The sequence below is a fragment of the Homarus americanus genome, unplaced genomic scaffold (genome assembly GCF_018991925.1).
Source record: "Homarus americanus isolate GMGI-L3 unplaced genomic scaffold, GMGI_Hamer_2.0 scaffold37032, whole genome shotgun sequence".
In the NCBI taxonomy this organism is placed as follows: Eukaryota; Metazoa; Arthropoda; class Malacostraca; order Decapoda; family Nephropidae; genus Homarus; species Homarus americanus.
In genome coordinates this window covers 4,681,128-4,693,812 of record NW_024731852.1, presented here as the reverse complement: position 1 = coordinate 4,693,812, position 12,685 = coordinate 4,681,128, and the positions used below count along the sequence as shown (strand labels likewise).

The 12,685-nt window shown below is 36.0% G+C and overlaps 1 protein-coding gene across 6 annotated transcripts in view; it reads right to left on the bottom strand.

Moving 5' to 3' along the window:
* LOC121867957 (F-actin-monooxygenase Mical-like) overlaps positions 1-12,685 on the bottom strand; it is a 151,250-nt gene that overhangs the window by 67,071 nt on the left and 71,494 nt on the right. For all 6 annotated transcript variants that reach the window (XM_042368122.1, XM_042368121.1, XM_042368124.1 and 3 more), the window contains exons 2-11: positions 10,440-10,578; positions 9,952-10,148; positions 9,576-9,677; positions 8,094-8,301; positions 6,766-6,879; positions 5,469-5,662; positions 4,150-4,314; positions 3,427-3,684; positions 2,546-2,717; positions 1,560-1,736 (exon numbers count right to left, since the gene is read on the bottom strand). In XM_042368122.1, coding sequence (XP_042224056.1) covers positions 1,560-1,736; positions 2,546-2,717; positions 3,427-3,684; positions 4,150-4,314; positions 5,469-5,662; positions 6,766-6,879; positions 8,094-8,301; positions 9,576-9,677; positions 9,952-10,140 — 1,579 coding nt within the window. In that variant the 5' untranslated portion in view covers positions 10,141-10,148; positions 10,440-10,578. The remainder of the gene's footprint in view (positions 1-1,559; positions 1,737-2,545; positions 2,718-3,426; positions 3,685-4,149; positions 4,315-5,468; positions 5,663-6,765; positions 6,880-8,093; positions 8,302-9,575; positions 9,678-9,951; positions 10,149-10,439; positions 10,579-12,685) is intronic.

Genomic DNA, 12,685 nt, shown 5'->3' with positions numbered 1-12,685 from the left:
AAGAAGTAATGGTGAGAATAGAAGTGAATGTGAGAAGCTGTGCAGTAAACATAATCTCTCCAGAAAATTTTCTAAAACTATCTCAGGAAAAGTAATAACTACAAGAATGTATAACTAGAATGCATACCCAGCCCTAGCAAATGAGAAATTAAATGCCAGAAATGGGTCTGCAGTCATTTAGTATTTCCTATTTGCATTTTGTTTTTATTCCCAACTGATGAATTTAGTGTTGCATTGTGACCAGGTTAAATACTTTTTCTGTGTCAAGACTATCAATAGTAAGGTATGAGGATTACATAGATTACATGCTCTAATTCAATTAAAATTTTAGAAACAATGGGATCCATGGTCAAGTTTTGCTGAATATTAAAGATTCTTAACCAATGGCAGTATTTGCGCTGCACTATATATAATATCTGAAGTTCAGATAACATGCATAACCAGGTACAAGCTGTACACAAACACCATTGATATGTAGTATGCAAGAAACTGATCAGATTTTAATTATGAAAGGATGGGTCACTTTTCAATTTATAAAGACCTTCACCTCATAAAAATCTATAGATACAGAGGAGTCTTTCCCATGCATAATTATTTGTAAATCATATAACAAAGCAATGGAACCCAGTGAATGCAATTCGAGGTGAACAAGAGAGGCTTATTTACCCTTTACTGCAGGAGCACCAGGATAGAAGGGAAAAATAGCCACTTAGATATATTATTCATTACGAACTTGAAAAAACAGATTTAAGAACTACACAACTGCTCAAAATCTTAAACCGGATTCCTTAAAATATAATATATACAGTACACACACAATATCAATAATAACACATTATTAAGACTTTTTACTTCCTTAAATCATGCTGCCAAACATGAGTGAAATAATGAGTAGAGTACAAACATTTACATCATCATCATCCAAATACAGCTTTTCATAAGTCATAGACACTAGCTAAATAGAAGTAAAACATGAAAAGTATTAGAGAAACATATGTTAATTACCACCTGTGTACTTTTAATGTGCATTGAAGAGTGAGGAAGACAGTAAATAGCATGAAAAATAACACAAATACTCTGTACTAATATTTGTGCATAGTAAAAATATTATATGAAAAACTTCAATTATGCAGAGTAAGCATTACACTTGTCATGCTAATTATAGTAAACTTTATACAGTATAGAAAAATGCTGTTGAACTATTGTTCTGCTGGGAGAACACATGGAACATTAAAAGGAAAAATGCATGAAAAATAAATGACTCTTGAGAAGCTCACACCTTATACTATAAGGTCTACCTTTGACACACACACACACACACACACACACATACACCAAATTAGGAGAAAACAAGATTTCTGTGATTAAAGGGAATTTATTTTAACTAGGGTGAAATTTCAAACTTTAGTTCAAAACGGAATCTATAAATCAATACAATTTTCTGTACTGAATCTTGAGGATAAGTTTTTTTTTTTTTAACCATGACAGCACCTTCATATTAATCCCTTGGTAATATCATGTTCAGTCACATAAACATATATCTCTGAAAGGTGAATTACCTCTTCTTTTCCTCTTCTTTGGTAGATCCTCAGAGTTGACTAGGTGAGGATTGGTAACCTGCTCAAGGTGGGCAGCATCATCAGTATCAAAAAGGTTGCGGACTTGAAAGGGCAGAACTACTCTTAGATTAATGGTAGGATATCTTGAAGCTGGATCTAAAGTATATGATGAATGATCTGTAAATGTTGACAAATTAAAAGCACATTCTTGTAATTACTGTATAATCTGAAAAACTCTGATAAAAATAAATTAATATCAAATAAATACTATAATATAAAGCATTTTCCATTCACTTGTAAGCAACTGGACTAGTTTCCACTGACTGTACAAGACAATCTATTCATCCATTCTAATGCTATAAGATCTATAGTTTCACTTCAAAGGACAAATCCTCCATTATCAAAGCTTATTGCACATCATATTCATAACTTTACTCGTTCACCAAGACTTGCATGAAGTCTTGATAAGCTCCTTTGCAGTAAAGTACACTAATTTCCAGTTCTACAGTACTTTCCATTCCTTAATTTTCTTAAATCTAGATTCCTTATATCTGATTAATGTGTCAAATCAAATTCCTCTCTATAACTGAAATTGTTCAGGCACAATTTATAATCCCAACATAAAGTTCTTCCATCTTTCCAAATTAATACAGCAAATATTTAACATGTAAAATACAAATGCAACTGTTTCTCATACAATTTCCCCTTGGAGGTATCTGTATCCCCTATATACACAAAAAAGGGGTTATGGCGTGTAGAAAATAAACCAATACAGTATATAAATTCAGTAAACATGGAAAACATTCCTAGAAAAAACTGAGATGAGTTTTAAGGATAAATCTGTTTCAGGGACATTCATCAGTTAAAAAATAATTAATTAATATACAGCATAAACATGTAGTTATGTGTGCTAAAAGTGTAGTGCTTCATGCCATACTCTCAGAAATCTGGAGTTTATCTGACATGGATACTGGAGAAATTTTTACCTTTATGAAGATTCTCTGGTGTTGTCTGTGCTAAAAGTCGGTAGATACTCTCTCTCTCTGCCAGCACCTCTAAGGAACTCACTTTTCCAGAGCACATAGACCTGATCATCCAACCAGCATCAAAACAGCTTAGAAACCCTCGAGCGCACCCAGATCCAGTTGGCCAGAAAGGCTGTGAATTGAAAGCTTATTGTATCAGTGAGAAATGGAACTAACTCTTAATTTTGATGCATACTAAAGACAGCATAAGCAGTAAAAAGCCTTAACTAGTAAAATATTGGTCAATTAACCCTTTAGCAAAGAACACAGAGATGTTTGCACAGTTGAAATTGCTGACAATTACCAGTGGATCTGCATTTTCAATCTGCACACCAATATTCCAAACCTCCCATTTTCTATGTAGCCTTCCAAGAGACACAAAGAGTAAACCTACCCTACACATCTATAAAACTTGTATTTCCACCAACCACACAAATGGTGGAAAGTAGTGAGTAAGTTGCACCATTTCAAAATCTTAATGTGCTCCCATTGAGGAAGCTACAGGACAATAATCCAACATAATTCCACCTGTTACCCACACCAGTAAAGTTAGTGCATTTATTTTTTAATATTTCATTATTATTATTTTTTTTTTGTGATTTGTTGTGTTTTAAATAGCATACAGCTATCATTTTAATTATTATATACAACATGGAACCTATTTCTATGGGTACTGTATTTCTTTGTTATAAATGTTTTTGAAACTTTGGCAATTACAAAAATACAGATGTTACAGAAATTATTACTAAAGGGTTAACATGGATAAAAATGTAGACTAAATGAGGCATAATACAAGAGAGCAGATATCTTAATAAGTTCAGTATACTGTCCAGATAAGTTACCTCTAATAAGGTGTCTCCTACAAGCCCAGCTAAAAGTTTGTGTCCTTTTCTTTCTACCATCCGACAAGCGTTCTCAGCTGCAAACATAGATGTAAAATCAAACATGGCGATATCAGGCTTCCCATAATGATTCACAGCAAAATCTAGATGGGGTAGTTGATAGTTTGTGGAAAAATCGGCAGCCTCACGTGCATAGTGTAAGAGGGCATTGCGGTCCACGTTACTGGAGTGCAACAACTGTTGAGTGTCTGGGAGATCCTGATGGAAAGGACATAAATATAAAATACAGCAGTTCTTTAATTAGTGATTTTGTAAATATAACATTCTTTCTGGGAGACACCCACAATGTATTGGTTTCTATTCTTGATGGAATATAAAATTATAAAATTCATGGTATTCACAGGTATCGGTACTGTATTGTACTTTACATACATGTAAACTAAAAAAAAAAAAAAAAAAAGATTCAAAAGCCACTGCACCAGGTATTAATGAACACAACAGCATGTACAATCATAGACAAAAGTCGTGTCGCGGTTTTGTTCGAAGATTAAAAATAACTCATGAAACATTATGAGAGCCCTCTACCACAAGGCAGAGCCCACCAAAAGTTTAGCCCATCGACATATGTTTTCACCAAATTTCACGACACGACTTTTGTCTTTCATTGTACATGTCAAAATATGATATTCTTCATGAATATGTTTAATCACATACAGTACTTACATTTAGTATTACACCCTTGTCAATGAGGGAATGTTTTTTTGCAGTCATTACAAAGTAGTGAGTCTCATCCTTATAATATACTATATTTTCAAGGTCAATCCCTGTAGCTGCATACAGTTCCTTGAAGAATTTTTGGTTGAAGATGAAGGCTACTCCACTAATTTCCTGTAATATAAAAGAATTGATAAACAACCTCTTCTACTGGTTACAAACCAAGCGACCAAACCCTTTATCTTGGTGGCTGGCACTAATGAAATAAGTACGGTATTACCATAAACTCAGTTCAATTGAACTTTCTGAGAAACCCATTATGAGGAAAGAGGGCCTCTTATTTTTACTATTTTTTTTTAAGTGATTTAGTCATAAAATGGGGTTTCAAGGATCAAACCAATATTCATAACTTACATCAGATGCCAGCAATGACATGGGAAGAAAAAGAATACAGTAATTAAGTTACAGATACAATCATGCAAGCATAATCCATAAACCTATAAAAAACCTTATTGTTCTCATTAAACAATAATAATAATACAACCCTTTTCAACCAAACAATGAACTCATTAAATTATGGAGCACTTCAGTCAGCCTCCCAACCAACAACCAAAATAATGCTCTAGTGATAATAATTTATCATCAAACCAGAAATTCTCATTTCACCAGGCCAATACTCATTCTGTTATATACAGAGGTGCAAAATTACCAGACTCCACTACTGTACTTAAGTTAAAGCACAGTACTATTACATTTTATAAAAGTTACTCAAGTACAAGTACCAATCCTAAAATGCAATCAAGTAAAATAAAAATAAAAATCATAAAATGTACGTAAGTAAAAGTAAAAATGTGCTGTATCTCAAATATTAGATACTCAAGTAATGAAAGTGCAAAGTAGAATCACTAACATAATTAGAACAAATTATATGAATAAAAGTTTATACACTTTTTCGCTAACCGTAAATATTTTCACTCATGCCCACTGCCTAAATGTAATGAGATACAGTAGTGTTTGTCTGTACGAGATGAGATGAATAGTTTAGACTCTTGGAAGACTTTTCCAAGTAGTGTATCCGGAAAAATTCCAGGGATGTGGGATTTTTGCCGGGTTTCAAAATGTCATCTCATTACCCAGAAATTTCTCATTCCTGGAGGAGCTCTACACCAATTATTCCGGCTAACGGGGATATCACAGTACAGTTACTCATATTGTTAACTATAACAGCAGTAACATCTAGTAGCAGAACTAGTTTATCAGTGAAGTGCTTCCCTGTGGTTACCCTCCAGTACCCATAACAAAACGGCAAAACCTAATTGGGAACTTACTTGAACTCTGGCTTCAGCCTCTGATCGTTTATTAATGAAATTGGCTGTGATGGCAATGGCTAGTTTTCCACGAAATTCCTTTCTCTTGAATCCGTGGAGAGTGTTTCTTTTCCCATCCGCTCCAAGCAGTACATCAAACTCATACTGATTAGCTGGATGGTCTGGTGGACTTAGTCTCGCTCGCCAACCAATCTCTGGGTTAAAAGAAACATTGTCATCATCTAAAAAATAAACATATATTCCTAACAAAATTCAAGAACAAATAAAAGATGGAGAGTATTACTAACATGAAGTTTTAATGCGAACAAAAAGCTGGATATGGTATTTAAGAACAAAAGGGACATTAAAAATTAAAAGAGCAAGTATAAGGGAGATCATCATTGTTTTGTGGCCATTTTCCACGCTTACATGCTTAGCTGTGATTACCTCATAATAGTTCCCCATGCCGCACAATCTCTTGCAGCTTGTCTTATAAGGTTCTTAATACTGAGGTTTGCTCTTACAATCTCTCCCCGTTATTCTTGACCTACCCCCATTCAAACTTAATTATAATTATCTCATGACCCAGTGGGTCAACTCAATTCTCTCCACATGCTGAAACATCTCAGCCTAACTCTTTGCAGACCCTTGTCAGCCCAGGGTTTCCTATCCCTGTGTTGTGTTACACATCCATCTCAAAATCCCCATTTCAATTCATTCAAGTCTATGCATGACATTTTTAACACCCTATGTTTCACTGCCATACAACATTATACTTCTCACTTGCAACTGTGATAGCTTCAGAACAATGAGTCAGCTATGGCTAGATGAAGTTTAGGGAGCTGTTGCCTTTAATGATGGTAAAAGGACCTTCTCTCTGCTTGAAAGGAAAGTTGTATGCAACCGGCATAAAAAATATAATAATGTATGGCAGTGAAACATGGGCAGTTAAAGAGATTTCATATACAGTATTTTTATTGATATTGAAATAGTTTATTAAGCCAGAAAAATACAGATGCAGGGTGAATAATAAGAACAATATTACATGGCTGAGCCAAGTGAGAGCCTGAGCTCTCTTAGTGGCACCTGCTATATACTTTACTGTACATTTATCTTAAGGAATTATAATATAACATTTACTATCAGCTGGAGAGGTTCTTAGAAATGACCCCAGAATAAGCATTTGATGATAGGCTACAAGATACCATGCAGTTTGGAAAACTGTCATCATATATTCGTGACTAGCCCACAGAGGCATGGAAAATGGCTGTAAAGAAATTAGTTGAAAATGCAATAAATAAAAACTGGAGACACTAACTCTCACTCTGGTCCTCAGGTGGTTCAACAAGCTCCTCAAAGCTCACGGACTCAAATACTTCAACACCCAGCAGCAAGGCCACCTTCAGCAAAATGCACTGAAGTTGCCGGATGCCTGAAACAAAAAGGCATTATCAGTATTATTATTATTACTACCAATTTTCTTTTTTTTTACCTTTATATGTTTTCCATCATAAAGTAGGATAGTAAAAAAAAAAAAAATCTTTCACAAACTGTATTCTTGTTGATGTAACAGATGTATTTTGTTAAGTATTGTATTCCCCTTGTACACTAAGTCCCCAAATAACCACCTGGTTCACCCCTGCCACTTTACACAACCCAACATCACCCTTCAGCAGTAATTCCTTCCCCAAAATCACTCGGTGCCATGCTCTCCTCTTATTCTTGCCCTCCCCCTCCTTACCTCCAGCACATACAGTATAATTCATTCCATTCTTTCACCATCTTGGTCTTCCTATCTCATTCCTACCATCCAACTCTGAATTATACACCCCTTTTACTAATCTTTCTTCATCTCTGCCGACTCTGATCCACTCTCTGCCCAAAGTTATTTTCACATTTTATTTGTTTTTCTCATTCACTGCATCCAAAATAATAATACTGTATTGCAATAATAATAAAAATGTAAGAAAAAATTATACCAACAACTAAAATGGTGCCATATTATTCTTTCTTGATCTAAGGGTGGATATACATACACACCCTAACTAATATATCACCCACTAATCATCTCACATTTGAATCTTACAAACTGAAACATACTTGAAACATTTGTTATGCTGTATGCCATTAAGGCTACAAAACAAGTGAAGATGCATTCACCTGCTTGCAATGTGAAACAAAACAAACAGAAAGGAATGACATTACCTGAGAAAGCACAGGATAATGGGAACATTAGAAGATTGAAGAGCACAAAAGACAAATAATGTCAACAAAAGAAACAATGTCCTTTTATTAGTGAACATCTGCATAAAGATGGGAAGAAAATAAATTGGTGATAAACTGAATGTGATCAAGGCCTTTTCCTTTCTTTTATATCTTCATTTATTTTCTCATATTTAAAAACTTTCCTTTCTTATTTGCATACAGTGTTCATACTGTACAGCACAGTACAATTACACTTCATAGAAGGAGCATGTGACAACTTGTTCACTTATTCATAGTCTAAACCAACTTGTGAAAATTACCATCTTAACTTAAATGAAATGAGAACGTTGGAGGCACTAAACTTTGCAAGTGCTACTGTACCTTGGTCTGAAAATAACAATATGCATCAAACTATGGTTAAAGAACGGAGTTGTTACTTACTGATGTGATCAATAGCTCCAGCACAAAATTTTCCATAAAATTTCTTTGCTCCCAGCTGCTTAAGGTCAGAGATAACAAATGGCCAGAGATGGAGCACATTGTTACGTGACAACCGATCTCGCTTCTCCACCACCACAACTTTAGCACCCAGCAGCTGACATTCTATTGCAGAGCGCAAGCCACAAGGTCCAGCCCCAATGATCAAGACCTGCAAATATTTAACCATTGTATATTAAAGGAATAAAATCTCTTTCTAGCCTCCTGTAATACAGATATACTGTATATGGTAATCAGAATCTAGCACAAATACTGTACACACATTCTCCCTTCCTTCACTGTCACTTATTTATTCTTACAGACGTAATGTGTGTGTCCTACAGCGGTACTCCTCTTTCAAAATAAATCCTAAGATATTCATCTGGTTTCCTCCTGTCACTCCATACAAGTCAGTTGCACCCATCACAAGCATATCATTCCCCAAAATCCACACAACACCATACCCTCCACTCATTCATATACTGTACACCACTGCTTTCAGTGTAACCATCCCCTCATCATCACCACCACCATAATTTTACGTTCATTTTCCATGTTTTATCCTTTACGCAAAATATCCATATTTTGGCTTTCCCCTCCCCCACCTATCCAAATTATACTCTTCATCCACATTTCACTTCCCATTCTCTCAATTTTATGTTTTTACCATCTAAGCAGACCTGATTTAGCCTCTTCCTGGCATTTCTTTCACTTCCCACTTCCTAATTTTATTCCCCTTAAATATCACTGCATTCTATTTGTACCATACGTACTGTATACTGATCTCGAGCACATCAATCTTTTGCTTCTAATTTATTCCTTTCTTCCCCTGAGTAAGACCCCAAGTGATGAAACAAGGGGTATTAGATCAAGTGTATTTTTTATGTCAAACGAATTTTTTTTGGAAAAGTGGAAACTAACGAGTTGATATAATAAAAATAGTGCATATAAAGGTGATTTAAAGCTGATGGGCACAGCGTAATTTACTTTTTAAATATCGCCATGCATTAAATGTTTTCACTTAAAAAACTAAGTTTGAGTGTTGGTCAAGCATGAACTAAAGTAATTTACAGGGAATGTGTTCTGGTAAGCACCTTTCTATTGCTTTAATTTGTTTCTTGTAGGATACACAGATGGTAAATACATACAACGTACATGTACTTCCAACTGCTGTGATCATTAAATTACAGTACAGTATAGTTAAAATAAATGATTATGTGACTCTTACTACCTACCACGCATTGGACATAATGTGTTTATCTATACCATTTGACCAATTTACTTAGAGATTTCCCATTAGCCAACCCAGAGTAAGTGTGGACACCTGGTTATAAATAAGACAGCAGTATATAATATACAGTATGCTTAATCCCAGTAACACAGACACAGAATAATTAATATTCACTCATAACAAAAATTAACAACAATATACAAATAACAACTTACTTTGCTGTTACTACAAGCCTTGCCATGGTTGTAGCATTTGTGACTAGCTCGTTTGTCAAACTTACTCCAAAGAGCTTGGGCCTTCCAGGAGCGAAGTTTAGACTGAAAAGTTGAACACATTTTAAAAAAGGAATGGAACTAATATTTATATCTATATGCATTTCTACCATAATTTTTACTCATTGATTATACAATAATATCATACTCATCTCGCCACTACCCCACACTTATCATCATTGTCTATCACCATTCCTTCATAATAACCTAATCTTTAACCAAACTCCCCATTCCCTCACACTTTAACAGTCTCAGGTGTCCTACATTTAATGAGTCACTAATTTAGAGTGAACAATAACATAACATACTGTACACCCACCTTGAGTTTGGGATAGAAGCTTCTAATATTTGTAGGTTTTAGCCTGAGAACATCACATAGTTGACGGTAATGGCAGAGGACCGATTTGAAGGTGTTTGCTGCACACAGCTGCTCAAAGACATCAGCAGCTGCAGCACTCTCTGGTGATGGCACGCCCTGCTTGTTGTGGTGGTGGTGGGAGGAATACATGGTGCCCCCTAACAAAAAAAGAAAAAAAAGATGCATAACACAACAAACACAGTAAGTACTGCCATACAAATACAATTTCAAGCAATTTGATCTTTGGCGGTGACCTTGACCTCTGATGCAAAAACATATTGGAGCCTTATACACATTATCTTGTTAATTTTAATAATATTGTAACAAGTAACCATATACTCCAGACACTGTTTACTCTATCTGTTAACAGCATGACAAAACTTTCCTAGACATTCTTAAGAATCAATAAAAAATATCTAATAAATAGAGAGAGATAGAGCGAGACTAACCTGGGTGTGATGGAGGGTGGGTGTGATAGGAGAGAGTACGGTGTGAGAGGAAGGAGAGAGCAGCCTCAGGGAGGGGGAGGTGTGCGTGGTCAGCCCCGGTCCCACTTACACCTCACACGCACCATCCTGCACCTACAACCTGCAACACAATACAGTACTTGGCATTAGTAATCCAACCACCTCAACAACACCTGTAACAATGATGGTCCAATACCCTTACAAAATTTATACTTTAAAGGCAGCAAATAATCAGTGGTGAGCTTGTATGCAAACTAAGTGTGGCTTCATACATGAAACTACTGTACATAGTTTTTATTTTCTCGTTTACCAGTACAACTATACAACACAACATAAAAGTAACTGATCTCGTCAAACTTTTATATATATAAATATACTGTGTGTGTGTGTGAACGACATTGATGACTCGGTACCACTGGCAAGACATGCAAACCATTTCTACATATAACTTCACAGCACAAAAATAGAATACGGGATAAAGATGCCACAGATATCCAGTTAAATGGTTAAATTAAGGATAAAAAATAAAATCTATCACAAATTTTATTACATGTATTTTTCAAAATGATACAGACTCCTCGCACGATTACTCCATATTTTTTTGCATTAGCTTAACCAGCCCCTTCATTTCGCCCCTCTCTCAGTATCACCACAAATAACATGAAGTTGCCCTTTACTTTAAGCTGAGGGCGTGCCTACTCGCTCTATATATCTATGTGATCTGGCTGATTATGATGTTTGCTTCGATATCCGTCCAAGAGAGATGAAGGTAACGTCACAGCCGCCGGCGATGACGTCACCAGTCAACTTTGTTAAAATAAGTGATTTAATTGATATAAAAATCCCTTAAATGTGATTACAAATCCCTTAAATGTAAGAACTCCCATACGAGGGTTATCACAACAATGGGAGTTAAGGATGTTACAATCACATCCTACACAAGTCGTGGGGTAAACAGCACAACAGTCTACGTGGCTCGTGCACCACATAAACCAATGTTAAAGAAGGGACGCCTGCCTCCTATTATAAAATATAATTGACTAGACTCATATTACGACTTTCAGATACGGAGAATAGACTACAGAAACTTAAAACAGCGCCAGTTTGGTTACGGCGTGAGCAGAATGGGCTTATGGCCAATAAGAATCTAGTATGCTACGACACACCCTGTCACAGTTACCCTAAGAATTCCTGTCTTCAGACGATCTTGCGCCTTGGACCGCCTGTAACCCCAAATAATGGGAACTGTGGGGACGAGGCCTACGCAATGTACACAACACTAACCGCTACCAGCGATCACTAAAGTAACCAACAGTACTTCTTGTCTTTATAATGGGAAAATATTGCCTCGAACTCATGCAAATATTTACACGCAACCGCTATGAAAAGAAACAAACTTCTAAACATTACTTAAAAGGCCCTTTACAATCTTGTGCTTGAGAAACAAATATATACCTCAAGAGGTTAGTGAAAACGGCCAGATGCGTCTTTGACCTTAAGGTGAGGTCTAGGGAGAGGTCACTTTTGGAGAATGGATACGTGATTTCCTAACTTGAGTGTGGAAATTATAGTCAACTGTTGCTCTGTTATATAGAATAAATAATATTGCTGTACTTAATAAAACATACAAAGGCCTTAATTGAGTTGTGTCTTATATGAGCAGTAATAAAATATGAAAGATTGATTCGCATAAAATTTGAACAAATAAACAAACTCTTATTGGTGGACATAAAATAGTTTTCGGACAAGAGTAACAGCATGATGAGGCGGGCGGCAGAGAGGACGTATACTGTACACATACAAGACAACCCAACTAAATTCTTAAAGTATGCTCACCCACATCCTGGAGCGAGTAACGTAAATATACCATTAAGATGTAATTCACACATCCATACTAGTACTGAGTAGGCTATGGTGAGGCACCCAATTATTGGCATCTATTATTTACCACTTCATAATGTGCTTGTTCATTTTTTTTAGAGAGAGAGAGAGAGAGAGTTATGAATGTCGTATGTACAGCAGCTGGTGTGTATGATGGTATGTATGGAAGGTGTAACTGGACAGGTGTGGGTGGGTGTGTGGGTAAATCACAAGCAGTGTGAATCAAAGAGGGTGGGAGGTGAGCGTGTACAAGGACATGTCACGTTAGCCAGTGACCTTTCCTGCCCCCCCCCACCACCCACAGGTTAATGTGTGTCGTCACCACAAGGGGATAGGTGAAAGTATTG